General features: G+C 39.8%; 1 protein-coding gene across 6 annotated transcripts in view; it reads right to left on the reverse strand.

Moving 5' to 3' along the window:
• The window catches only part of NTRK3 (neurotrophic receptor tyrosine kinase 3), a 469,571-nt gene that overhangs the window by 4,647 nt on the left and 438,044 nt on the right, over window positions 1-26,880 (reverse strand). For 4 of the 6 annotated variants that reach the window (XM_023725924.1, XM_023725923.1, XM_023725927.1 and 1 more), the window contains one exon: window positions 218-376. In XM_023725924.1, coding sequence (XP_023581692.1) covers window positions 218-376 — 159 coding nt within the window. Of the gene's footprint in view, window positions 1-217; window positions 377-7,343; window positions 7,386-26,880 lie in introns of all 6 variants that reach the window. The other 2 variants (XM_023725922.1, XM_023725926.1) reach the window with 1 other exon arrangement.

The raw sequence follows: 26,880 nt of genomic DNA on the forward strand, positions 1-26,880 counted from the left end.
ATAACTTCCCAGTGTTCATGGGGCATTGAGTTTCTGTTTATGGTGATGAAAACATTTGGAAAGGGATAGTGGTGATGGTTGCACAATATGGTGAACGTAACCAATATCACTGAATCGTAGGTGTAAAAATGGTTGAAATGGCAAATGTTTTGTTATATATATTTTACCACGAAAAAGACAAACAAAAATGAAGTTTCCCATTTGCCTCCTTCTTTACCTCCGTGTTTGAGAGCTGGAACCACGGCTGCTTTCCATAGGTGAAGATCTCCCAAAGGATCACCCCAAAGCTCCACACGTCGCTCTCTGTAGTGAACTTCCGGTACATGATGCTTTCAGGGGGCATCCAACGGATGGGGAGCATGGTGTGTCCTCCTACCTACAGGGGGAGAAGAGAGAGGCAGACACAGAGTGACCAGATGGCCAGAATCAGCTATGCCTGTCACACTTCACATGCTGATGCACTTTATTGTTGTTTGTGTGCGTTGTTGAGTCAATTCTGACTCATAGCGACACTACAGGATAGAGTAGTACTGCACATAGGGTTTCCTAAGATGTAATTGATACGGGAGAAGATTGCCAGGTCTTTTCTTCCTTGGAGCAGCTGATGGGTTCAAACAGCTGACCTTTCAGTTAGCAGCCAAGCACTTAACCTTTGTGCCACCAGGGCTCCTTTGACGCACTCTAGGCACATCTTATTCTAACAGAGTCACAATTTTACGTAGCTTGTATCTGAGGGTGAGTGGAGACACTGACATCCAAGACCTACGATGCTAGAGGTAGCTAGGGTAGCAATTAGAGATAAAGCTTGAGGGAAGGTAGATTCCTTGGCACTGAGTGTGAGGAAAAACCACAAGGTGTGTAGGGGGCTGAAATATGTCCCCCAAAAAGATATGTTGAAGTCTTAACCCCCAGTACCTGGGAATGAGGCCTTATTTAGAAATAGGGTTTTATGGATAGAATTGTGCCCTCGCCCTCCCAAAATATGTGTTGGAATCCTAAACACTATACCTGCAGATGTAATACCATTTGGGGATAAGATTTTCTTTGTTGTGCTAATGAGGCCATATCAGTGTAGGGTGTGTCCTAAATCTCTCATTCCCGACTGAGACAAGGAGCAACACAGACACAGAAAGAAGAAATCAAGATGCACAAACAAGCATAAATGGGGGAAAGATAGATGCCATGTGGAGATCTCCAAGGAATGCCAAAAGACTAGAGAAGCTGAGACAAGGATTTCCCTCAGAGCAGACAGAGAGAGACTTCCCTGATAGCTTCCAGCCTCCTAAATTGTGAGAAAATAAATTTCTGACCCTTAAAGTCACTCACTATGGTATTTCTGTTACAGCAACACTAAGCAACTAAGACGCAGGGGTTTTGCAGATGTAGTAAAATTAAGATGATGTCAGAAAGAATTAAGGTGGTCCCTAAATCCAAGGACTGGTGTCCTTATAAGGAGAGGGAGATCAGGAGACACACAGACACACGCAGAAGGAAAAGAGTCATGTAAAGACAGAGGCAGAAATTGGAGTGATGCATCTACAAGCCAAGGAATGCTAAGGATTTCTGGCAAGGAAGGAGTCTTCCCCAGAGCCTTCAAAAGGAGCACGGCCCTGCAAACACCTTGATTTCAAACTTCTAGCCTCCAGAACTATGAGACAATAAATTTCTGCTGTTTTGAGCCACTCAGTTTGTGGTAATTTGTTATAGCAGTCCTAGGAAATGAACACAAGGAAGGAGAAAATGTTGTCAGAACCTGGTACTGCAGTAAAGCTTAACCTTGAGAGGAAGTCTTGAGCAAAGCCAGCAGAATCACTGAGAGAAGGCCTCAAGGGTCAGAGTAATTGTAGACATCAGGTTAGAACCCTTGGCCAGGGTAGCTAAGGTACAGTATATTCCATGTGCATCTAACTTGCAGAACTATAACTTTAGCTTCTACCTGACAATCCTAAATTTCTTACCATGACTTAGGACTCAGTATGTCAGGTGAAGAGGACAGAGAAATTCCCAAAGCATGGGAGGTCATGGGCTAATAAGAAATTAGATAGACCATAGGAGAATTCACACCTGCTCTTAGTAAGGTCTCAGAGACCAGTAATGAGAGTCTTTAAAAGCAGCCTAACAAAGATATTAGTGGTCTGTGGGCCTGCTGATCAGAAAGCCAGGGCAAGCAGGAGTGACTAAGAGGGCAGATACCCAGAGCACTCTTTTCTGAGAAAAACATTAGGGAAATACTCTTAACTGCCTGGCCAGTCAAAGGCATCATCATAAATGGAAGAAAATCCACTGTGTATTTTAAAACACAGGAACTAATTGAACCATTGGTAAATAGAGCATCAGAAATTGGAACTTTTGGTCAATACATGGAATTTGTAGTTACAAAAATGCTTATCATTGATAAAAAGGGCTCTCTGTAAATATACTGATGAACAATAGAACAAGTTCTTGTTTCTATGTTGGGCCAGTTAGGGAAATAATAATAATAAACACTCAAGAAAGAGTGACTTGTTGGGAGATAAGCAATCTTCCTTCTGAAAAGGGAATTATCTTTGACTTACCAACATCAAGTATTTTAGGAGATAAATGATAGGATGGATTTGCAGAAAAATTATTTCAACCTGAGATTTTATAATCAGGATAGTTTTATATCAAATGTAAAGACAAGTGAAAATGTTTTGGGGGGCAATCAAGGACTCAGAAAGTATTCTACTTACAGCCTTTCAGATAATGAGAAAGCAAAACTTAGCTGCGGATGTACCCGAGAAAAACAGAAATAAGAATCCAAGAAATACAATGACTTGGGTATAGCACAAAATGCAGAGCAAATAAGCCAGGAAAACACAACTTATATCTAAATAATAGCTGCTAATTTGGTAGTGATATGTAAGAAATTTGCTAATAAAGTCTTCCTGTAAAATAAAGATACAAAGTAAATAATAATACTAATAATGCTAATACGATTACCAACAATACTCATCTGGAATGAAAATTCCAGATCATTTCAACCATAGAGCATAGAATAGTAGATAGAAAAATAATTAAAAGCCTGATAAAGGCTTTTAAACCCAAAAAAATCTTTAACCAACACGAAAAGACTACAAAAAGAGGGAGGAGGGACCATGGTAAATAGAAAATACAAAATGACAATGAAGTTTAAATAATATTACTACAGACAAAAAAAGCTAATGGGTTATTGTTGTTATCTTCTGCCATCCAGTTGATTCCTACTCATGGCAACACCATGTGTATTACAAAGTAAAACTGCTCCATAGGGTCCTCTTGGCTATAATCTTTAGGGAAGACGATCACCAGGACTTTTCTTTCGTGGTGCCGCTGGGTGGATTTGAACCAGTGGAGCAAAAACTGTTTGCACCACCCAGGGACCTTAAGTAAGAGAAAACTTTGGGTTAAAAAAATCAAGATACACGTTACTTAGAAAAGATATATAAAACAAAATAACAGAAAATACTGAAAATGAAAGGGTAGAAAAATACAACAAAAAATAAAAACAAAATATATTTGGCGATAATCATATAATGAAAAAGGATTCAGAATGTCAAGAATTAAACGGAGACAAAGATATTTGTATCATATTTAAAGATTACAAAAGTCACACTTATGATTGTCATGAACTTATTTACCAATCAAAATAGCAACAAAAATATATAAAGAGTAAAAACAAGTCATAAATAAAACTGACGAAGCTACAATTATAATAGGAAGGTAAAATACTTGTTATAAATTGACAGAGCAAGAAGACATATAAAAATACATTTTAAAATTGCAACTAATGAGTTGGAATTGATAGATAAGAGTGTGTGTTTGTCTGTGTCTTTCAACCTCCCTGAAGAGTTGCACCTTATTTTTAATTACCTAAAAACATTCAGGGGTTGCCATGAGTTGGAATCAAATTGATGGCAATGAGTTTGGTATTTTGGTTAAAAACATTTATAAAAACTAATCACATATTAACAACCAAACCCACTGCCATCGAGTCAATTCTGATTCACAGCAACTCTATAGGACAGAGTAGAACTGCCCTACAGGGTTTCCAAGGAGCGCCTCGTGGATTTGAACTGCCGACCTTTTGGTTATTAGACCTAAATAAAAAATTTTAATTCCAAGAGTAAAAATAAACATTAAGTAAAATTAAGAAACATTTTCTGTACCAAATAAATAAAATTGAAATCAACAAGAAAACGATAATGTCTTTAAAAGGTGCTCTCTGGATGTTTAAAAAATTATTTGGTAAAAAAAAAAAATTGAAAATAAAATTTAAAACTATTTAAATTAATAATAATTAAGCTCCTATTCATTTAAACCTATGAGAACATAGCTAAAGTAATTTTGGTAAAATTTTATAACATTTAAGCATTCATTAAAGTAATTAAATATAACCAAAATAACGATTCAACAAAAAAGGTAGTAAAGAACTAAAAAACAAATTTAAAGAAAGAGGAAATAACAATAAAGATAAAATAAGGAATTGGTATAAAACAAAACAAAGCTCAAGCAAAAGAAAAAAAGCAGACTGGATCTACATAATCAATAACTAGGTTTTTTCAAACATTATATAAGACTTTGGCAAGATTAATATGGGAGACAGAGGAGAAAAATTTTAAATGTTACGACTATTACAACAATAAATTTGAAAATATTGATGCAATAGCTGATTACTAGAAATTAATAATGTTCAAAAAATTTTAAGAGAAGGTAAAAAACTTGAACACAAAAACAACTAAAATCACAGTTAAAAAATTTATCCATTAAAAAGGCCGTCTAATGACATCAAAACCAGTAGCAACAAAAGAAAAATATATAAATTAGACTTGATCAAAATTAAAAGCTATTGTGCATCAAAGTACTTTATCAAGAGAGTGAAGAGATACCCTACAGAATGGGAGGAAATAGTATGGTAATCCTATATCTGATAAGGTTTTACTATCTAGAATATGTAAAGAACTCCTACAACTCAACAACAAAAAGACAAACAACCCAATAAAAAATGGATAAAGGACTTGAATAGACATTTCTCCAAAGAAGATATACAAATGGCCAACAAGCATATGAAACGATGCTCAATGTCATTAGTCATTAGTAAAATGTAAGTCAAAACCACAATGACATACCACTTCACACCCACTACAAACAAAAAAACCCATTGCCGTCCAGTCAGTTCTGGCTATGAGCCACATCCACTAGGACGGTTATTATCAGAAAACAAAAAAAAATGAAAATAACAAGCATTGTTAAGGATGTGGAGAAACTGGAACCCTCATCCATTGCTGATGAGAATGTAAAATGATGCAGCCATTGTGGAAAAGTTTTGGCAGTTCCTCAAAAATTTAAACATAGAATTACCGTATGACTGAGCAATTCTACTCCTAGGTATATACCCAAAAGAATGGAAAGCAGGGACTCAACCAGATACTTATACACTAATGTCCCTTGCACAATATTCACAATAGCCAAAAGGTAGAAATAACCCAAGTGTCCATCAATAGATGAATGAATAAACAAAATGTGGTACATACATGTAATTATTAGACCATTATTCAGCCAGAAATAGAAATGAATTTCTAAGACATGCTATGACATGGATGAACCTTGAAAACATCATGCTCACTGAGGTAAGTCAGGCAAAAAAGGACAAATACTGTATGATCCCACTTACATGAAGCATCTAGAATAGGCAAATGCATAAAGACAAAAGTTGGATCCTGGGGGGAAGGAAGAGTGGGGAAGTACTGAGTTTGTGGCATTAAAAACTTTTAGAAATGGATAATGATGATGATTGCATAATATGGTGAATGTAATAATGTCACTGAATTACACGTTTAAAAATGGTTAAAATAGTAATTTTTGTTGTGGACGTATTTCTAACCACAATAAAATTACAAAAAGCAAGCAAACAAAACAAAAAATGTACAAGATCCAGGTGTTGAACAAAGTCCAGAGTTTTACTAAAGTTTTCTATGCTATTTATATTTTTCCAGAGCAAAATAAAAATGGAAACTCTCCCAAACCACTCTCTGTGGCTTGAATATCCCTGATAACAAATCAAACTTAACATACAACCTTTACTGTATAAATACAGATATAGATGTCTACATCTATATATGTGTAATACCATCTCTGTTATAAATATAGTGTCCAAATATGAATAAAATATTATTATACTGAAACTGCAATATGTTGTTGTTAGTTACATCCAGTCAATTCCAACTCATGATGACCTCATGTAATATACTGTAAGAATTCTATAATTCAATAAGGTTTATACTAGAAATGCAAAAACACTTTAACCTTAGGAAATCTACTGTTTAATTTACTATATTAAAAGAGAAAAGAAGAAAAAACATATCATTTGAAAAGATGTCAAAAATTTCAACATCCTTTCCCAATTAAAAGCCCTAATTCATCAGTAATAGGAGATAACTTCCTTTATTCGTAACTTCCTTTATCAATACTGTATTTCTTGAAAAAACATTTGAAGTATCCTGATTAAGTATTCTGATAAAATCAAAAACAAAATAGAAAAGATCTTCTATCACTAATATTATGGAACTCTGTTCACGAGTTCCTAGGCAATGCAATACAGTAAGAGTAAAAATGAAGCAGAAATATTAAAAGACAGAATCAAAACTGTCATTATTTGCAAATTATCTGTCTAAAAAGTTTAAGACAATTAACTAAAAAGCAATTAGAACCAGTTATACGATTTAGTAAGCTACCCAGATATAAAATAAACATAAAAATTAAACTATTCTCATCAATGACTTCAAAATACAATGGAAAGTAAGATTATTTGTACTATAGCAACAAAAATGTTTACAACTCCTAGGCAAAAACTTTAGCAGAAAATATGCAAGGTCTATTTAAAGAAAGGTAGTGAAGAACATAAAAGACAGTCTGAATAAATGGAAAGACATGCTATTTCTTTGGGTAGAAAGACTCAATATTGTAAATTTCTCATTACTCCCACAAGTTAATCTAAAATTTCAATACAATCTCAATGTACACCCATGGAATGTTATGTGGAAATTGATGAGATGATTATAAAATTCATCTAGAGGAGTAAATGCTTGATAAAACTAAGGTACACTTGAAATAGAATAATGAGACAGATTTGCTGTACCAGATAGCAAAATATATTATAAAATACAATAATGAACATTCTGTGTTATTAGCAGAGGAACAGACAAATTTATCAAAGAAACAAAATAGAGTCCAGAAGCAGACCCATGTATAAATATTGGAATTTAATATATGAAATGATGGGTTAGTAATTAAAGTGTTGGGAAGATGGACTATTCATTAAAAAAAAAATACGCTTAGATACCTACCTCACACCATATACAAAAATCATTTCCAGATGGATTAAAGAGCTAAACATAAAAACAAAACAATAATAATATTAGAAAAAAAACTTAGAAAAGTATTTGCATAACCTCAGGAGAAGAAGGCCTTCCTAAATAAGACACATGTCCAAAAAGCCATAAAGCATAAGGTTTAGAGGTATGACATCAAAATTAAATACTTTTGCATGACAAAAGACAAAATAAGCATAGTTAAAAGAGAAATGACAGAAAAAATATTTTCAGTATATGTAACAATCATACAATACAAAGTACTCCTTCAAATTAGAAAAAGCAACTCAATAGAAAAGTGAGTAAAGGGTAAGAACAGATGATCCACAATATAGCTACAAATGACCACAAATGACAAGACGCCAATTAAAACAACAAAGAGACCCATTTTTGAATGTCACTTGGGAAAAACGTTGATACTATACAGTGTTGGAGAGAGTTATAATGAAAGAATTACTTTCAAATGTTACTGCAGAGATTGGGGCAGTCTTTGCGGAGGGCAGCTAGGCAGAATCGGCCCACACTAAAGATGCAAGTGCCTTTCAACTCAGTAATTTCACTTCTAGGAGTCTTAGAAAAGTACTTGGTCATGTTAACCTCAATATTTGGTTGAAGTCATTTATTTCATTGTTTTGAAGGGCAAAATGCTCATCATTAAGGGCATGTTGTTGTTGTTATTAGGTGCCTCCGAGTCAATTTTGACCCACAGGGACCCTGTGTGACAGAGTGGCCCCATAATATTTTTTTGGATGCAATCTTTCCGAAAGCAGATCACCAGGTCTTTCTTCCACAGAGCTGCTGGGTGGATTTGAACTGTCAACCTTTCAGTTAGTAGTCAAGTGCTTTACCATTTGCACCACAAGGGTCCTTATTAAGGGTACAGGCAGTAGTTAAAAGGAGTATAGGAATATAGTAGAGCTAAAAGTCATCAGTTTGAATCACCAAGCACTCCTTGGAAACCCTAAGGGGCAGTTCTACTCTGTTCTGTAGGGTCGCTATGAGTCAGAATCTACTCGACAGCAAGGGGTTTGGTATATGTACTCGTGAGGAGCCATGGTGGCACAGTGGTTAAGCACTCAGCTGCTAGCCGAAACGTCAGCAGTTCGAACCCACCAGCCACTCTGTGGGAGAAAGATATGGCAGTCTGCTTCCATAAAGATTACAGCCTTAGAAACCCTATGGGGCAGTTCTACTCTGTCCGATAAGGTCACTATGAGTCAGAATCAACTCGATGGCAATGGGATGTGTACTGTATTTTTCGCAAATAATGTGCACCTTCTACGTATGTTTGGAAACCGTGCCCTCCCCTGTGAGGTATCTATGTAAGCACACTGTTAAATTTTTTTTACAACATGTAAAAAAAAATGGCATAGTGGCACTTATGAAAATACCTTGCTGGGTGGGGGAGGAAGGTGTAGTTGGAGAACAAATATAGAAGATACACATTATTTGTGTAAAGATAAGACACTCATGTGAAGATCACTACGGTATATTAAATGTAAATGCAAGTCATAGAAAAATAATATATTAGCGTTCTTATTAATTACTGAAAATGTGTATGTGTATACATAAGCAAATATATTACATAACAATAATGTGTACCTTTGTAAACACATAGAAAAAAGCCCAGAAAGATAACCGCTAAATAAGTGGTTTCCTCTAGAGAGACGAGTGAGAGTCAGTAGTGACTAGAGAGAAAATTTCACTTTTTACTCTATGTATTTCTGTACTGTTTGGAATCTTATCATGATTGTGTATCACACTTGAAAATTTAAAACCAATAAAAAGAAAAAATAAACATACGACTAAAGGGAAACCAGTGGACCTAATTAATTTAAGTTCTATATCAAAAGATGATTTTTAAAGAAAAACTAAATTTGTTGTAGGATTTTTTGTACCTAATTTCTTGATGAAAAAAAATAGAATACAAGAGAATTTCTCTTGATAAAAATTTTTAAATAAGAGAATCCTCCAAATCGATTCTAGTGATTTATCTCATTTGATAATTTTACACACAATCTATAACAGTGTTCCATACTGAAATCTCCAAGTTTACAAAGGGAGAGAAATTCAAGTTTGGGGGGCACAAACTGTGACGAGCTTAAGTGTTTGGACAGAAAAGTATCAGAGGGACATTAATGGTCACAGGAGTCCAGATAAGGAGAATCTTATCAAGAATAAGATCATCACCAATGAAGGTGAAATTCATGTTGCGCTGGTCCAGGTGTGGACTAAAATATTTCAAGGGATCTGTGGTGTAACAAAAAGAGCAATGCATCAGAAGTCAGCAGCCCTGAGTTCTGATCTGACTTCTGACAAGTGCTTAACCTCTTTCAGCTTCAAACTCCTCATCTTCAAAATAAGAGTTAACCATCCTGCCCAAGGTGAGATTATGTGTGTATAACCACAGTGAACATCAAGTGCTAAAGATGCATGCATAAGGTAAATAACTGTTCTCTTCGTGTGGCCTTCCATACTACTGGGCAACACAACCAATCTAATCTCTTAGACTTTTCATATTCCCCATAAAAACTCATCTAGACTCACCTGTTTTTCCTCCAAGGTCATCTATATCCTTTCACATTGGAGAGTCCCAGTCTACGAAAAGTACTGGCCAAATCCTTCCCTGGTAAAAAATATTCACAAATGTCCCCCTGGCAAAACCTAGCTAGCTAGATAAACAGTGAGCCAAAATAATAACCTTAATGATAAGAAGAATACTAACTAATGTACACTGAGTATCAGCCACTGTATGTTACATCTATTCCTTATTTAATCCTTTCTCCCATCCTATGTGATATCCGAAAAACCAAACCCATTGTTTCAATGCATAGCCACCCTACAGGACAGAGTAGAACTGCCCCATAGGGTTTCCAAGACTGTAATCTTTATGGAAGGAGCCCTGTTGGCACAGTAGTTAAGTGCTTGGCTGCTGACCAGAAGGTCGGCAATTCAAACCCACCATGCGCTCCACAGGAGAAAAATGTGGCTTTCTGCTTCTGTAAAAATTTACATACAGCCTCCCTGGAGGACCGAATTACTGGGCTGAGGGCCGTGGGGACCATGGTCTCTGGTAACGTCTAGCTCAATTGCCATAACATAGTTTATAAGGAAAATGTTCCACATTGTACTTTGGTGAGTAGTGTCTGGGGTCTTAAAAGCTTGTGAGGGGCCGTCTAAGATACTCCAGTGGTCTCACCCCATCAGGAGCAAGGGAGAATGAAGAAAACCAAAGACACAAGGGAAATACTAGTTCAAAGGACTAATGGACCACAACCACCACAGCCTCCACCAGACTGAGTCCAGCACAACAAGATGGTGCCTGGCTACCACCACTGACTGCTCTGACGGGGATCACAATGGAGGGTCCCAGACAGAACTGGAGAAAGATATTAAACAAAATTCTAACTCACAAAAAAGACCAGACTTACTGGCCTGCCAGAGACTGGAGAAACCCTGAGAGTATGGCCCTCAGACACCCTTTTAGCTCAGTAATGAAGTCACTCCTGAAGTTCACCCTTCAGCCAAAGATTGGACAGCTCCATAAAACAAAATGAGACTAAAGGGACACCACAGCCCAGGGGTAAGGACTAGAAGGCAGGAGGGGACAGGAATGCAGGTAATAGGGAACCCAAGATTGAGAAGGGAGAGCGTTGACATGTCGTGGGGTCGGTAACCAATGTCACGAAACAATATGTGTACTAATTGTTTAATGAGAAGTTAGTTTGTTCTGTAAACTTTCATCTAAAGTACAAAAAAAAAAAAAAAATTTACATACAGCCTTAGAAGCCCTATGGGACAGCTCTACTCTGTCATATAAGGTTGCTATGAGTCAGAATCCACACGACATCAACAGTTTTTGTTGTTGTTGTTAATCTTTACAGAAACAGACTGCCACAACTTCCTCCTGCAGAGACGCTGGTTTGTTTTTTCGTTCCTTTTTTTCTTTTCTGTATTGTTTTCTATCCTCTATTTCATTTATTTCTGCTCTGATCTTTTTCTTTCTTTCTTTTTTTTCTCCTTCTAGTAGATTTAGGCTCAGTTTGCTCTTCCTTTTCTAGTTCCTCAACTTGTAAAGTTAGTTTATTGATTTGGGATCTTCCTTTTTTTTTTCAATTTTTTTTCTTTTTTGTACTTTAGGTGAAGGTTTACAGAATAAACTAGCTTCTCATTAAACAGTTAGTACACATACTGTTTTATGACACTGGTTAACAACCCCACGACAGGTCAACGTTCTCCCTTCTCCACCCTGGGTTCCCTATTACCAGCTTTCCTGTCCCCTCCTGCCTTCTAGTCCTTGCCCCTGTGCTGGTGTGCCCCTTTAGTCATGTTTTGTTTTATGGACCTGTGAGACACTGGTGTGTTTTTAATTGCTGTTGGTTAGCAGCTGAGCACTTTAACCACTGTGCCAGCAGCACTCCTTGTCCTATATGATGTTGTTGTTATTAGGTGCCATCGAGTTGGTTCCGATTCATAGTGACCCTATGTAAAATAGAACAAAACTCTGCACAATCCTGCGCCATCCTCACAATCATTGCTACATTTGAGCCCATTGTTGCAGCCACTGTGTCAGTACATCTCGTTGAGGTACCTCCTCTTTTTTGTTGACCCTCTACTTTACCAAACATGGTGTCCTTCTCCAGGAACTGGTCCCCCCTATTATCCCCATTTCACAGATGCAGAAACTGAGGCATCAAGAGATTAAGTAACTTGCCCAAGTATTGCATGAGATATATTTATAGAAAATAGTTACTATCTAGCCATTTACAGAGAAAGCTTTATGACCCCTGAATGAGACTCAAAGGGATAGGTGGACCAGATGTTGCACTTGTTTTTTAATTTAACAAAGATAATGACTCTTTTTTGTTTTGGTATAACATGACCAAAATACCTCCTCTTACAGGGTCGCTGTGAGTCAGAATCGACTCAACAGCAACGGGTTTGGTGTTTTGGTTTTATAGGTAACCATTTTATTTGTTTTTAGTTTATTCTTCCATTGTTTTAAATATAAGCAAATACGGATTTGTATTCATTTTCCTTCCTCATTTAGATAAAACATAACATACCACGCCTTCTCTGTATTCTGTTGTTTTTGATTTTTCACTTAATACACTCCACATGGAGTTCACTCACACTTTTAGAGCCATATAGGGCTCTACTGGGAATACGTCACAGTTTATTCAATCCCTACTGATAGGCATTGGGGTTGTTTCCAGGCTTCTGTTACTTTCTGTAAGGAAGAGTACTTTTCACATGTACTCCAGGTGACTCTGATGCACGATAAAGAGGGAGAGGCATGGCTCCATAGAATGAGGTCTAGCATCACTGTTCCGTTTAATGGATGGAGTATGTTGTCCACTGCAGTGGTCTTCAAAACAGGGTCTGCATACCTTTTGGGAATCCATGAAGTTCTTCTAACATGTACTCAGGCAAGGATCATTTTAAAAGATTTTGCAGACCCTCAACTTCCTTATGGGGTATTTCCACAATTGATCTGAGAACACTTTTACCTGTTAAACCCGTTGCCATCAAGTCGATTCCAAATCATAGTGACCCTATAGGACAGAGTAGAACTGCCCCATAGAGTTTCCAAGGAGCCCCTGGTGGATTCAAACTGCTGACCTTTTGTTTTGGTTAGCAGCCATAGCATTTGACCACTATGCCACCAGGGTTTCTGAGAACTCCCTTAGGTCTAGCAATCCCCTTTCCCAACCTCCTTCCCCCCACACTCAAAGTGAAAGACAAGCCTCTTTCTCATTCTCGATTTCAGTGGTAACAACATACAGAGTATAGACAAAGGAACTCTATCAAATATTGGTATGAATGTCCAAAAAAAAAAAAAATGAAGGTCTCTAATGACTGGGAAACAAATCCTTTTGCACGTTGGGAAGTTTCCAATTCTTTTCAAAAAAAAACTGAAAGAGGATGACCCTAAAGGAATTATGAGCTGAGAGATGATTAAAAATAATTTTTGATAAGAGACAAATATCTGATTTTAGGTAAACAACTAGGTAGTAGTTAAGCACTGGGCTGCTAGCCAAAAGGTCAGCAGTTCGAACCCACCAGCCACTCCTTGGGAGAAAAGACATGGTGATCTGCTCCGTTACAGATTACGGCCTAGGAAACCATATTCGGCAGTTCTACTCTGTCATATAGGGTTGCTATCAGTCAGAATCAACTCGGTGGCACACACCAACAGCAACAGTTCAAAGAGTAGTTACCCTGTTATAATAAAACTTCTTTTTTCCTGTATTTGTTTATGTGAATTATATTTCTGTTTTTACATCTATAAAAATGAAAAATGGGAATAGAATTGATCTTGAACCTTCCTTAATTTAGCACTAAGTAGTATTCATCAATGAATAATACATGGACTAGTTAAAAATGTAAGAGATGCATTTCCAGTAATATTTTACTTTTTATCTTTCATATTCATCAAAAGTTGTAATATATTTATATTATTCTGATCAACTGTATACTTCTGTGTATTACTAATAATTGTATGATAACTCAATCCAGAAGAACTTCTAACATTAGAAATTTATGATCACTGAACATTGGAAATTAAATTTAAATCTTCACACTTATGTTTATTGCAGTAAATTATGACAGAATGACCAATAAAAGGCTTTCACGCATAAACGTATATCACATTAAGTAAAATTCTGTGGGTACGTGGAATGAAAATATAAATTCAAGAAGGAAAAGAAACCACGTAAAATTGACTTTAAAGAACTTGTTCATGTGTTTAATGGATGATATGTTAAATTGCTCTGGTATTTAAAGTTCATTAGGTACATTAAAGAGGTGATCTATTTTTTTTAATGTCAATATTTACAACATCCTGGAAATGGCATAGTTTGCAGCTGTTTAAAATTATGTTGAAGATTTTAGATGGCAACTCAAAATGTGTAATGGGGATACATGTTGCTGTTGTCTGCCATGGAATCGACTCCATCTCATTGTGATCTTCTGTACAACAGAATAAAATGCTGCCCAGTCTTACTTCATCCTCACAATCGCCAGCATAAGGGGGTACATCGTTCTTCAAAATTCTTTAAGGGGTATAAAAGTTTGAAGACCATAGGTTTTCTTGAGATTGAAAATCTACTGTGGAAAGTTTGGAGTCTTATCTCTCTGGCTAAATTATATCTTCCCCAAGGCTATTTCCCAACCATCCTCAAGCAAGACAAGAGGAGAGAAAGGAATAAGAGGTTAAGCAAAAGCAGCAGCATCCAGCCACCGTGACTACCTAAACTCCCCAAGCCCCGTTTCTCTCATTCAAGCGCAATGACCCTCACTCTGCCCTTGATGGTCCATGCCCTCAATGCCCAGGAGTGAGTAGTACAGAAGGTCTTCAGAGCAGAATGGCTGCAAGTTCTCTGGCAAGGCGAGCTGCCCACCCACCTCCTATACCTGCTTTCCCCCCCACACACACAGTCATCCTTTCTCTTCTGAGCCAGCCTTTCCTGAACTGAGTGACTCCTATGTCCTAGAGTCAGAGGGAGCCCATTGTTCTGGGCTAAAGAGAAACTCAGCTGAGCTCTAGGAGGTTCTCAGGTCTCTGTGCTAATTATACCAAACAGGAGGGGGCTGGTGGACTCAAAGAAGTCCCTGGGTGGTGCACACAGTTAATGTGCTCAGCTTCTAACCAAAAGGTGGGAACTATGCGATGGAGCACAGTTCTACTCTTACACACATGGGGTCGCCATGAGTAGGAATCGATTCAATAGCAACAGATATGTTTTTATGAATTCAGAAGAACATACAGAAGCCAGCTTCTCTCCCAGAGGTTCAAAACATCTATTCTCAAACAACTCTGACAAGGTATAAGCCATTAACCTGTTGCTGTAGAGTCAATTCCAACTATAGTGACCCTATAGGACAGAGTAGACCTGCCCTACAGGCTTTCCAAGGAGTGGCTAGTGGAAACGAACTGCCAACCTTTTGGTTAGCAGCTGCAGCTCTTAACCACTGCCCACCAGGGCTCCACTGACAAGGTATAGTGGAGATAAAGTGATCCATATCCTAGATAAAAACATGAGACCCAACAAAGGTGCTCAAACACAAATTCTCACGGCAAGGAATTCCTGGGACCAATGGAAAGATTCAAACTTCCTCTGTATTCCTTTTGAAGTAGAAGAGAAGGCAGTTGCTTTTGGAGGACTTGTAAAAACCCAAGGCTTTGCCATATCCACTAATGGCAAAGTGGTTTAATCAGGAGATTGTCATAAAGATTGCCATTTATCATAAGTGCCATTATTTTATATTTATTCAATTTCAACCTTTCTTCATTGCATGTCTCAGCACGCAGAAGAGTCTCCATGTTCATTAAGAAAAAATAAAAGGCTTAGCATCTTTCTTCTTCATCTCTTAGAAAGTCTCCTGGTTTCAAAAATGCTCACGTGGGCTTTGCCCTCTTCTACCCTGCTCTGCCATGTCACATAGGGGTGGCAGTCACCTGGAACATAGCCCCAGCAGCAGTCACAGCAGCCACAGGTACAGTTTTCGAAGGCATTTCCAATTTTATCCCAGGGGGTTTGGAGAGCACACACATGTGGGATGCACACCAATATTAGCTAGTATAGTATAGGGGCACACATCCATGTATACAGAAGGAGGATGTTTAGGTGAACAAATGTACATTTTATCACACATACATTGTATGTACAGTCACAGATACAAACACGGACCTATAAATCATGCCCCAATCTCATGGAGTTGGTGAAATATCCCTTAGAAATGGCCTGAAATTCTTCTACATACCCTGCCTAATTCAGGAGGAAAGGCCCACAGTTCTCTTCTAATGTGTCCTATCTCAAGACAACAAAAATAAAAGGTTTCACTCTAAGCCAGTTGACTGGCTTTGCTGACAGCTTCAACAACTAACGGAATAACATAGTTTATTTACTCCTTCCTAGAATTTACTGTGCCCACTGCCCACCCCTGCCAACTGCTGGGTACTTTTCATAGCTGCCTTTCTGCACATATAGGAGGACATAAGATCCTTAGAAAGGGCAGTTTGCCCTTGAGAAACTTTCCTCCACTTCTCCCTTCTCTCCTCCTCCTCTACCTCCCCCCTCCCTCACTTCCTCCACTTGGCTGTTCTGAGTTGCAGATGATGCATTTTTAAACAACTTTTCACATCTCTGCCCAGTCTCATTTGATCAACTACCAGGCAAATCTCCTTGTTGCCTGAGCCTCCATTCCCTGCAGATGCCCTCTGAATTCCTGGTGTTTCCTTGAGCATGCCTTGTGATTCCCTGCTCTGTAACTTCACCCACTCCAGGTCCCCAAGTCCAAGCTTCGTCAGAATCCAGGATTTGAAAGATCCAACACTAAAGCTGTAGCTCATGAGCACACAGTGCTGGAAGAGAACTTGGGATCACCTAGTCCACCTACACATATGGAAACCTTGGCTGAAAGAGAGGCAGTGACCCACTGTGACCAGGGTCACTAAGAATAGTAAATGCAACAGAACTAGAGTTTCACAGATTCTTGGTTATGTTTTGTTTTTAAGGCAAACCTATTACTGGAGTAAAAGATACATACAGAAATAAATACAAATCAAAAATATACAGATTGAGTCATATGAAGTTTAAATTTTAGATCTATAATTTTCTTTCCAGGAAGGTGGGGTCAAGATGGCAGAGTAGTCAGATGCTTCCAGTGGTCCCTCTTACAACAAAGACCCGAAAAAACAAAATGAATCAATTATACATGACAATCTAGGAGCCCTGAACATGAAAGGCAAAGTTGAGGAATCAGACTGAGCAGCAGGGGGAGGAAGAGACAGTTTGGAAGCAGCGAGGAGTTGCCAGACCTGACCTGGCAGAAGCCAGAGCTCTTCAGGCGGGATCAGCTCATGGTGAGCAGTAAGGCAGGCAAGCAGCAATGCTCAGGAGGCATTTTCCACACGAAGAGAGCCCAACCCAGAGGCAGAGAGTCTACTCAGCCATCCAGAACCAGTGAGAAGCAGCCCTTGATCGGCTTAAGATAAGTACTTGGGTCTGGCCTACTGTGTGGATCAAAAACACCCCCCTTTGGGAAAAGCCTCTCCCCCATTTACCTCCTCGCTCCCTGCTCTGCACTGGGTCTGGGATTGGCTTCAGCAATTGCTGAGTCCCCTGGGCCGGAAGTAGGAACTCTCACGTGCCCTGAGCTATTCTCCCAGCCTTGCAGAGTAAACAAATTAACAAACAGGAGAAAAAATAATCTGCCAGTGCCCCTAAACCAAGAACTCAGGGTAGGCACAGCTCCTTTGCCTAGGCACAGGCATAAGGGGTCCTTGGACTTTGAGTGCCTTTCCCCCTGCATAGACTTGTGTGGGCCCTCATTATCACAGTACAACACGGTATATACCTGAAGTCTAACTTCAACTGTTTCAGCTGTGAAGTGGCAGGTTCCTGACGTTTGACACTGCTCTGCCTATTAAGCAGGGTCTTCACCTACCCACAACAGGGGCCTGGGGACTGGTGGCTCCACCCATGCCACCTAGCCACCTGCAACAGGGGCCCAAGAATAAGAGGGGCCCCCCAGTCCTTACAGCCAACAGCATTGGGTGCTCATAGTCTGGCTGCAAAACCCATCCACCTAAGCGCCCTAGGGAACAGGGACACGCTTTCCTCCAGGACACGCGGGTGGCCATCGGCCCCCAGCCTTGCTCAGCATGTGTCTCCCTGCTGTAGCCGGCTGCCTGTGCCTACATCAATCACCCATGCCTGTCTAGGACTGCAGGTGAGAGCCTGGACCACACACTTGGTGGCTGACTACCTGGACACCTGAGCTGAATACATACAGGAGGAGTGGGCGGACTCTTGGGCTCACATACTTAGTGGCAGGTCTGGCCACCTGGTGGCAGGACATTGGAGTTTTAGGGGTGCCAGTAATCAGATTAGCTCACACAGGCAGTCTATTTGGGCATATCAAAACAAGAAGCTAGGACATAGTAAGAAAACATAAAATAAATAAATATAATAACTTATTGATGGCTTGAAGACAACAGTCAATATCAAATCACATAAAGAAGTAGACCATGATGGCTTCAGAAAGCTCCCAAAATAATGAATCGAGGAATTTTCTGGAGGAGGAGAATTACTTGGAATTACTGGAGGCAGAATACAAAAGATTAATATACAGAACTCTTCAAGAGATCAGGAAGGAGATCAGACAAAATGCAGACCTAGCAATAGAGGAACTTAAGAAGATTAGAGAAGGGTGTAATGATAAATTTAACAGGCTACAAGAATCCATAGAGAGACAGCAATCAGAAATCCAGAAGATTAACAATAAAATTTCCAAATTAGACAACTCAATAGAAAGTCATAGGAGCAGAATTGAGGCAATAGAAGTCAGAATCAGTGAGATTGAAGATAAAGCACCAGACACCAACTTATTTGAGGAAAAATCAGATAAAAGGATCTAAAAGATGAAGAAACCTTAAGAATTATGTGCAATTCTATCAAAAGGAATAACCTACAAGTGACTGGAGTACCAGAACAGGGGGGAATAACAGAAAAAACAGAGAGAATTGTTGAAGATTTTTTGGCAGAAAACTCCCCTGATATCGTGAAAGATGAGAAGATATCTATCCAAGATGCTCATCGAACCCCACATAAGCTAGATCCCAAAAGAAAGTCACCAAGACAAATTATAATCAAACTTGCCAAAACCAAAGATAAAGAGACAATTTCAAGAGCGGCTAGGGATAAACAAAAAGTCATCTACAAAGGAGAGTCAATAAGAATAAGCTCGGACTACTCAGCAGAAACCATGCAGGCAAGAAAGCAATGGGATGACATATAGAAAGCCTTGAAGGAAAAAAAAAAAAACTGCCAGCCAAGAATTATATATCCAGCAAAACTGTCTCTCAAATATGATGGTGAAATTAGGGCATTTCCAGATAAACAGAAGTTAAGGGAATTTGCCAAAAACCAAACAAAAATTACAAGAAATACTATAGGGAGTCCTCCAGTTAGAAAATCAGTAACATCAGATAACAACCCAAGACTAGAACACAGGACTGAACAACCAGATATCAACCCAGACAGAGAAGTCACAAAAATAAATCAAAGTAAAACACTAAAAATAGGGAAACAGATGTCAATATGAAAAAGATGAAAACATTAAAACGAAAAAGAGGGACAAAAATGTAGACATAGATTTTTCATATGGAGAGGAAGCCAAAGTGATATAAAGAAATAAAAGACTGGTTTAAACTTAGAAAAATAGAGGTAAATATTAAGGTAAACACAAAGGAAACTAAGTATCCTACACATCAAAATAATTTTCTTTCCGTCATGATTTGTGTACACCTTGGACATATGGCAGAACTCTGTGTGTTGTCCCCAGTTGTGTGGGTGCAGGCCTTAGGGATGTATTAGTTTGAATGTTCTTTTGATTTAGATCTATAATATGCATCCATCTGTGGCTTCACCACAGATCTAGAAATTCCATGGATTAAAACTTTACAGAAGCGACCAAGATTTTTCTACCATGGTTTCATACTTCTGACTTAATATGGCAGAATCGCTTGCCTTATTTTTGCTTCTCCTCTTCTCCCCAGTGAAGTGGTATTTTTGTTGTTGTTAGCTGTTGTCGAGTCAATCCCAGATTGATGGCAACCCCATGCACAACAGACGAAATGCTGCCCAGTCCTATGTCATCCCCATGATTGATTGAGAATTGGATCATTGTCATCTATAGGATTTTCATGGGCTAATTTTTTGGGAAGTAGATCACCGGGCCTTTCTTCCTAGTCTGGCAGCTCTGCCAAAACATGTTCAGCATCACAACAACACGCAAGCCTCCAAAGATACACTGGTGGTGGCTGTGCATGAGGTATATTGGCCAGGAATTGAGCCTAGGCACTGATTTAGGAAATAATATTGGAGTTATTACTCCCTCTCCTTGAGCATATAGGATGTGACCCAGCAGGAGCTGAGCCCTCACAGACTCACAAAGACACATCAACTGGGCCCTGAGATAAGACAACAGATGGGACAATCTCAGAAATTAAGGAAGTTTTCACAAAAGGGCAATAAAACCTAACCTAAAGGACTTCTCACCTTTTGTCTTTTTCTATTAGCATTTAGTGAATAGGAATTTGTTGGACCAATGAAGACCCTGCTGACTTCCGTTACTGAAACCCGAACCAATGATTGTTAAGAAAGACGATTCAAAATGTAAGATTACAATTTTTAGCCAATCAGTGAAAAAGTGACTCTTTCAATGATTCTACCCATTTTGTGATGTTGATATATACTGATGGCTCTGTAACTGTTCTTGGGACTCGGGCAGACATGGCTGTGGCAGCATGCTTGTCCGTTTTCCCAGTCTTGCCTGTTCTGTAATATTCTTTGGACTTGGGCAGACATGGCTGTGGCAGCATGCTTGTCCGTTTTCCCAGTCTTGTCTATTCAGTGATATTCTTTGGATTCAGGCAGACATTCCTGCTCTGGCAACATGCTTGTCCGCTTCCCACTTTTGTCCTTTTGAATATATGCCAAATAAAACTTTCTTTTTACTTTTCTAAGCTTTGTGATGTTTTTCCCCTACAACAGTTAACTGAATCACCACTGACCCCTGTTCAGCACCACAGCAACACACAAACCCCCACTGCAGAAAGGTAGTGGCTATGCTTGAGGTGCACTGACCAGGAATCAAATCCAGGGGTCTCCCACATGGAAGGTGAGAGTTCTCCCGCTGAACCACCACTGTCCTTTTACCAATAAAGTGGGGCGAACTATGTTCTACTTTCTCGTAGACGCAAACTAAGGAGTTCAGCCTCAGTTCTAGTAGGTGCTTGGAATCCTTTGGAGGGAAGGTGCAGACAAAACTCACAAGGACCTTCTATCAGCATTGTTCCCCTAGAGCAGGGCTTTGAGGCAGTTTATGCAAATGGCATCCATTCAACAGAACCTCAGAGGAATGGTTGTCTCAGGCTGAGCCTCTAGCCCCAGGATAGGAAAAACCCTTGGAGTCTTCCAAAAATATAAGGAGTTTACCAGCCAAGGTGTTTAGTGGTGTGAGCCTACAGGATAAATAGGCCCATTGTGATTCACCCCAACTCTCTTACCTAGAGCACCATCTGCCAGAAGCAAAGTTCTCAGATGGAAGCCCCCAGGAATACACACCTTTTATAACTCCTCCTTTTGTTTTCCCCTTTCTAAATCCTGCCTAAATGCTGGCACTCATTCCAACACCTCACTGTCCTTCACTGCCCCCAAGCAATATATTTTTTATAGAGCAGACATTGCAAGCCCAAAGATGTGGGCTGAAAAAATAACTTGGCCCTTATTTTCTTTTCCAAACGCCGAGACTTGAAGCCTCCTGGCTGCGCTAAAGTCTTCTAGTGGAAACAAACTTTAGGGATGTTGTTAAAAGAGCTCCCTCTGTTCACTGAGCAAAGCTGGAAGTCTCAAGTCAGCCAGATCCAGGGATCATGCTGGATTCAAACTCATCCACCTCCACCAGGAGTTTTGCTAAATATTAATGGATAAAGGAAGACAGGAGAATAATTCCTTGCTGGGCTTTTTTGTTGTTATTGTTGTTGTGTTTTAATTTACTCGGTACAACTCAGGCACTGAAAGTTAGGTTCCAGTTTAGATTCAGACTGAATTGGTGAATACAAGATAATCCCTTAAAAACAAGACTGACTTTACCAAATAAGCAGATGCCAAAAAAAAAAAACCCTAAAATTTTGACACTGATACTGTAAGTGTGTGTACAGGATGAACAAACAGAGGATCCAACAGAGCTAGGGGGTAATGTATAACTCAGCCAGTGGCATTTACTAGCTAAGTAACCTTGTCGTTGTCGTTACTTGCCATTGAGTCGATTCCGTGTGCAGCGTAGAACTGCTCCATAGGGTTTTCAAGGCTCTGACTTTTCGGAAGCAGATCACCAGGCCTGTCTTCCGAGGCACCTCTGAGTGAGTTCCAACAGCCAACCTTTCTGTGAGTAGTCGAGCACTGAACCTATTTGCACCACCCAGGGACTCAAATAACCAAAGAGAATTTATTTAACCTCTAAGGCCTGGCTTCGTGTGCAAAATGGAGATAACACTACATATACTAGAACACATGGAAATTAAATGAGATATGAAATGAAACGAAGGCACAGCAGTTTTCAGTACCTATGCACATACATATAACTCTGAGTCTAAATCTTCCTTGGAAGATGCTAATTCCTCAATACTAAGGTTTATGTTTATGATACAGCACTTTCCAACTTTTTCAGGGACTTTGACTTCTGCCCGTGATCCTTACAACAACAAGGTAACTATTTCCACTGTATGAAATGAGGAAACCAAATCAGGGATGAAAGGCCAGCAAGTCAGTGGTAGAGCCCGAGCTGGCAATGACACCTACCACCACCCCCTGTGTCCTTCTCATTCAAGACAATTCCACCTACGAGCACTGGGAGCAACTTAAACAAGGGCCTTCCAGGGGCAGAGTGGCTGCCAGTTGGGGCCCTTGGAATATTTGGCTGTTTACAGAAAAGCAGGGCTTAGACATTCAGAAAGAGCAGCTAAAGCAAATCCCAGAGCAGACAAGACTGGGCTGGTTAGAATATGCCGTGCTCTTCTTTCGACTGAGGCTCAATGATTGCACAGCCCGTGAGTGAGGCCTCACGGCAGGAACAAGGGGAAGAATGAGATAATTTGGATTTAATAAAGCAGACAATTAAATGGGTCTTTTTCCACAAAAGGGACACTTAGCTAAGAATTGTATCCCGCACCAGTCTTCCCGCCAACGTAAATAACAACTACAATACTTCCCATTGATTGAATACCTCACCAGTCTTACAGATAATGACATTGATTTCTTAAATCACGGATTCTAGTTTGATAACATAATCTTAGGAGCCTAAGTTTCCAGGCTGGGTGCAATAGTGAGTAGACGGCAGACGGGCACCAGTGCCACTTCCTATCTGTCGGTCTGTCGTACTGCAGTGGCTTACGTGCTGATATGATGCTGGAAGCTATGTGACCAGTAATTCAAATACCAGCAAGGTCACCCATGGTGGACAGGTTTCAGCAGAGCATTCAGACTAAGACAGACTAGGAAGAAAGGCCTGGAGATCTACTTCAGAAAATTAGCCAACGAAAACCCTATGGATCACAATAGAATATTTTCTGATGTAGTGCTGGACATCCTTCCCTAGGCTGGAAGGCACTCAAAATACATAGCGACTGCAACAATGGACTCAAGCATACCAACAATAATAAAGATGGTGCAGGGCAGGCAATGTTCTGTTTTGTGCATGGGGTCACCATGAGTCAAAGCCAATTCAATGGCAAATAACGTCAGTGCACCACTGGTGCTGTGAGGGAAAGAGAATTTCTAATACTCAGTAGAATACTCTCCCTCACAAGCCAGGGAGACCCTCCCAGCTCTGGGTAAAATCAGACTGGGTGCACACCTCTTAAACTTTGGATAAAAGGCTAGACTAGGTGGCCTTTTAACTGAAGACTTTCTAATTCCAAGGCTCCAGCAATCTCGCACACTCGACCCGCCATCTGTAGGGCCTGTGAAACACATCCCATGCTCAGATCCTGGGAGAATCTGCCCAGCCACTGTGACAGCCCCACATGCCTTGAGAGCAGACTGCTTAAAACAGCATCCAAGTGGTGCTTCTTATCTTCATGTATCTCTATTGGGGCTTGTGAGGACTAATTAGGGAATGTTTACAAAGCGTAAGGATTGCTGGTGGAGCAATGAGTAAACACTCGGCTGCTAACCAAAAGGTCAGCGGTTCGAACCCACCAGCCCTTATGAGGCAGAAAGATGTAGCAGTTTCTTCTGTAAAAATTTGCAGCCTTGGAAACCTAATGGGGCAGTTCTACCTTGTCCAATAGGGTCGCTATGCGTCGGAATCAACTCGATAGCAATGGGTTTGGCTGTTTTTTTTAATAAAGTGTAGCCAGCAGCATGGGACTGCCCTTGTAACTGCTAAGGTGTAGCATTGTTCCTACAATGACAGAGATTTCTGCACTGGTTTGACACCTGCCGGAATTAGGAGCTGCTTTTAAACTGTCTCTAAAAGATGTTGTGCCCGCCGTGGTTTCCCCAGATTCCTTGTAGTGAGGACCCTCAGAGAATGGAGTGGTCTGTGCTTCTCTCCTCTCTGAGAGCCAGGCATTCCTGAAGATGGGGCGGGCTGGGAGGAAGCAGGCAGCCGTGTGTCTGTGGGAGGTAAGCTGAGGCAAGGCCTAAGCCTTGGACAAACTCATCATCCTTTGGGCTCTACTCAGAGCTTCTGGGCAGGGGCAAGACCTTTCCTAAGAACAGCAGGGGCTGCAGAACCAGGTCCCCAGGCCGGAAAAAGAAGGTGGTCCTTTCTGAAGCAGACCTACACAGCCGAGACAACAGAACATCGTGATTCCGAATCAGACACACAGCCGTCCATTTACAGTCATGTTATGTCAGGAAATTACTTAACCTCTGTAAGCCTCAGTTTCCTCATCTGTTAAACATCAGCTGGCATTTACCCTCTAGGATGACTGTGAGGATTCAATAAAATAATTCACATAAAGCCTTTAGCACCGTGCCTGGCACACGGTGAGCGTCAATATGTGTTCGCGAGTCACAGTGGCAGTAATAGTTGTGGCAGTTCTGGTAGCATTGCTCTCTTTATAAATATTTGCAGCAAGTATTCTCTAGGGGCAGGATTTAGATAATATAAGGGAACAGATTTTTAATTTCTGTATGTGTGAGTTGTTGTTGTTATCTGCCCAGAGTCCACCGTCAGCTCATGGGGACACAGCAGAACAAAAGGCTTCCTGGCCCTGTGCCATCCCCATGATTGAGGAGCTGACCGCTGTGATCCATAAGGGTTTTTTTCTTTTTGGGGGGGGATAATTTTTTTTTTTTTTTGAGTTTTTGGTGAAAGTTTACACAGGGAGTTAAGTTCCCATTTGACATTTTCCCCACAAATTGTTCAGTGACATTAGTTACATTAATTACAATGTTTATCAACATTCTTATAAATTGTATTGTTTGCTCCCTTCCCATTACTCTGGATTCCCTGCCCCCTTATCTTCTCGTGTTTGCTTCTGAGTAATTGTTGACCTTTTGGTCTCATACTGATGTTCTGTAAGTAAGGCACCAATCTTACAGGTAATATCCTTTATTTTGTGTGCTGCTCTGCTATTTCACTAAAAGGTGATCTCAGGGAATAAGCTTGGATTTAGGTTTAAAGAGTGTCTCAGGGTGATAGTCTCAGGGACCCCTCTGTTCTCTACTGTTCCAAGTTGTCTGGTGGATAGATATATATATATATATATATATACACACAAACCTGCCAGTTCTGACTAATAGCGATCCTATAGGACAGACTAGAACTGCCCCATAGGGTTTCCAAGGAGCAGCTGGTGGATTCGAATTGTCAACCTTTTTGTTAGCAGCCAAGCTCCTAACCACTGTGCCACTGTGGCTCATATATAAGAATTTGAATTCTGCTCCATATTTTTTGCTCATTCTATTCGGGCCAACTATTGTGACCCAGTCCAGAATGGTCAGTGGTGGTAGCCAGGCACCATCTAGTTCTTCTGGTCTCAGGATAGATGAGGCTGTGGCCCGTGTAGACTTGTTTCTTCTCTGCACTTTTGATTACCTTCTTACTATTTTGCCCCCGGTGAGTAGAGACCCATAGTTGTGTCTTAAGTGGCTGTTAACAAGGTTTTAAGTGTTCAGACGCTACTCACTTCACTAGGATACAAACTATGTTATGCCAATTGACTGAGTTGTCCCATGAGACTATGGTCCTAAGCCTTTAAACCCAGAAAACCAATCTTGGAAGGTGTCTGGTTATGTCTGAGGAGTATCTGTATTTGTGTCTTCAGTGAATATACGTGCCTGCACTCCCGTATTTGTATTTACATGTACCTACAGATACTTCTATCTGTTCTCACCTATGTACATACCTGTATCTACCCGTATACCAATTTGCCTACGCCCACCCATATGTGCTCAAACACTCATTTTTACTTTGGTTGTTCTCAGCTCACTATATCCACATTTAGCACCACTTTTCCCATCACCAAAAATAACAAGTATCTATGCTCTAAAGCATACTTTCCCCTCCCCCCTTCCTCCCCCTGGTAACCACCAAACGAACATTGATCTCTCTATATTTATCTTTTCTTGTCTTCTTATAAAAGAGGTATCATACAACATTTGTCTTTATATGTTTGACTTTTTTCACTTAGCATTATGCCCTCCAGGTCCATCCATGTAATAATATGTTTTGCTAACTGGTCACTGTTCTTTATGGTTGCTTAGTATTCCATTGTATGTAAGTACCACAATTTGCTTATCCATTAATCTGTTGATGGGCACTTCGATTATTTCCATTTATTTGCTATTGTGAATAAAGCAACAATGAACATAGGTGTGCGTATGTCTGTTTGTGTCATTATTTTTAGGTCTCTGGGGTATATACCTGGGGTCCTCGTGGTGCAATGGTTAAGAGCTATGGCTGCTAACCAAAAGGTTGGCAGTTCAAATCC

This window comes from Trichechus manatus, unplaced genomic scaffold (genome assembly GCF_000243295.1).
Source record: "Trichechus manatus latirostris isolate Lorelei unplaced genomic scaffold, TriManLat1.0 scaffold00009, whole genome shotgun sequence".
In the NCBI taxonomy this organism is placed as follows: Eukaryota; Metazoa; Chordata; class Mammalia; order Sirenia; family Trichechidae; genus Trichechus; species Trichechus manatus.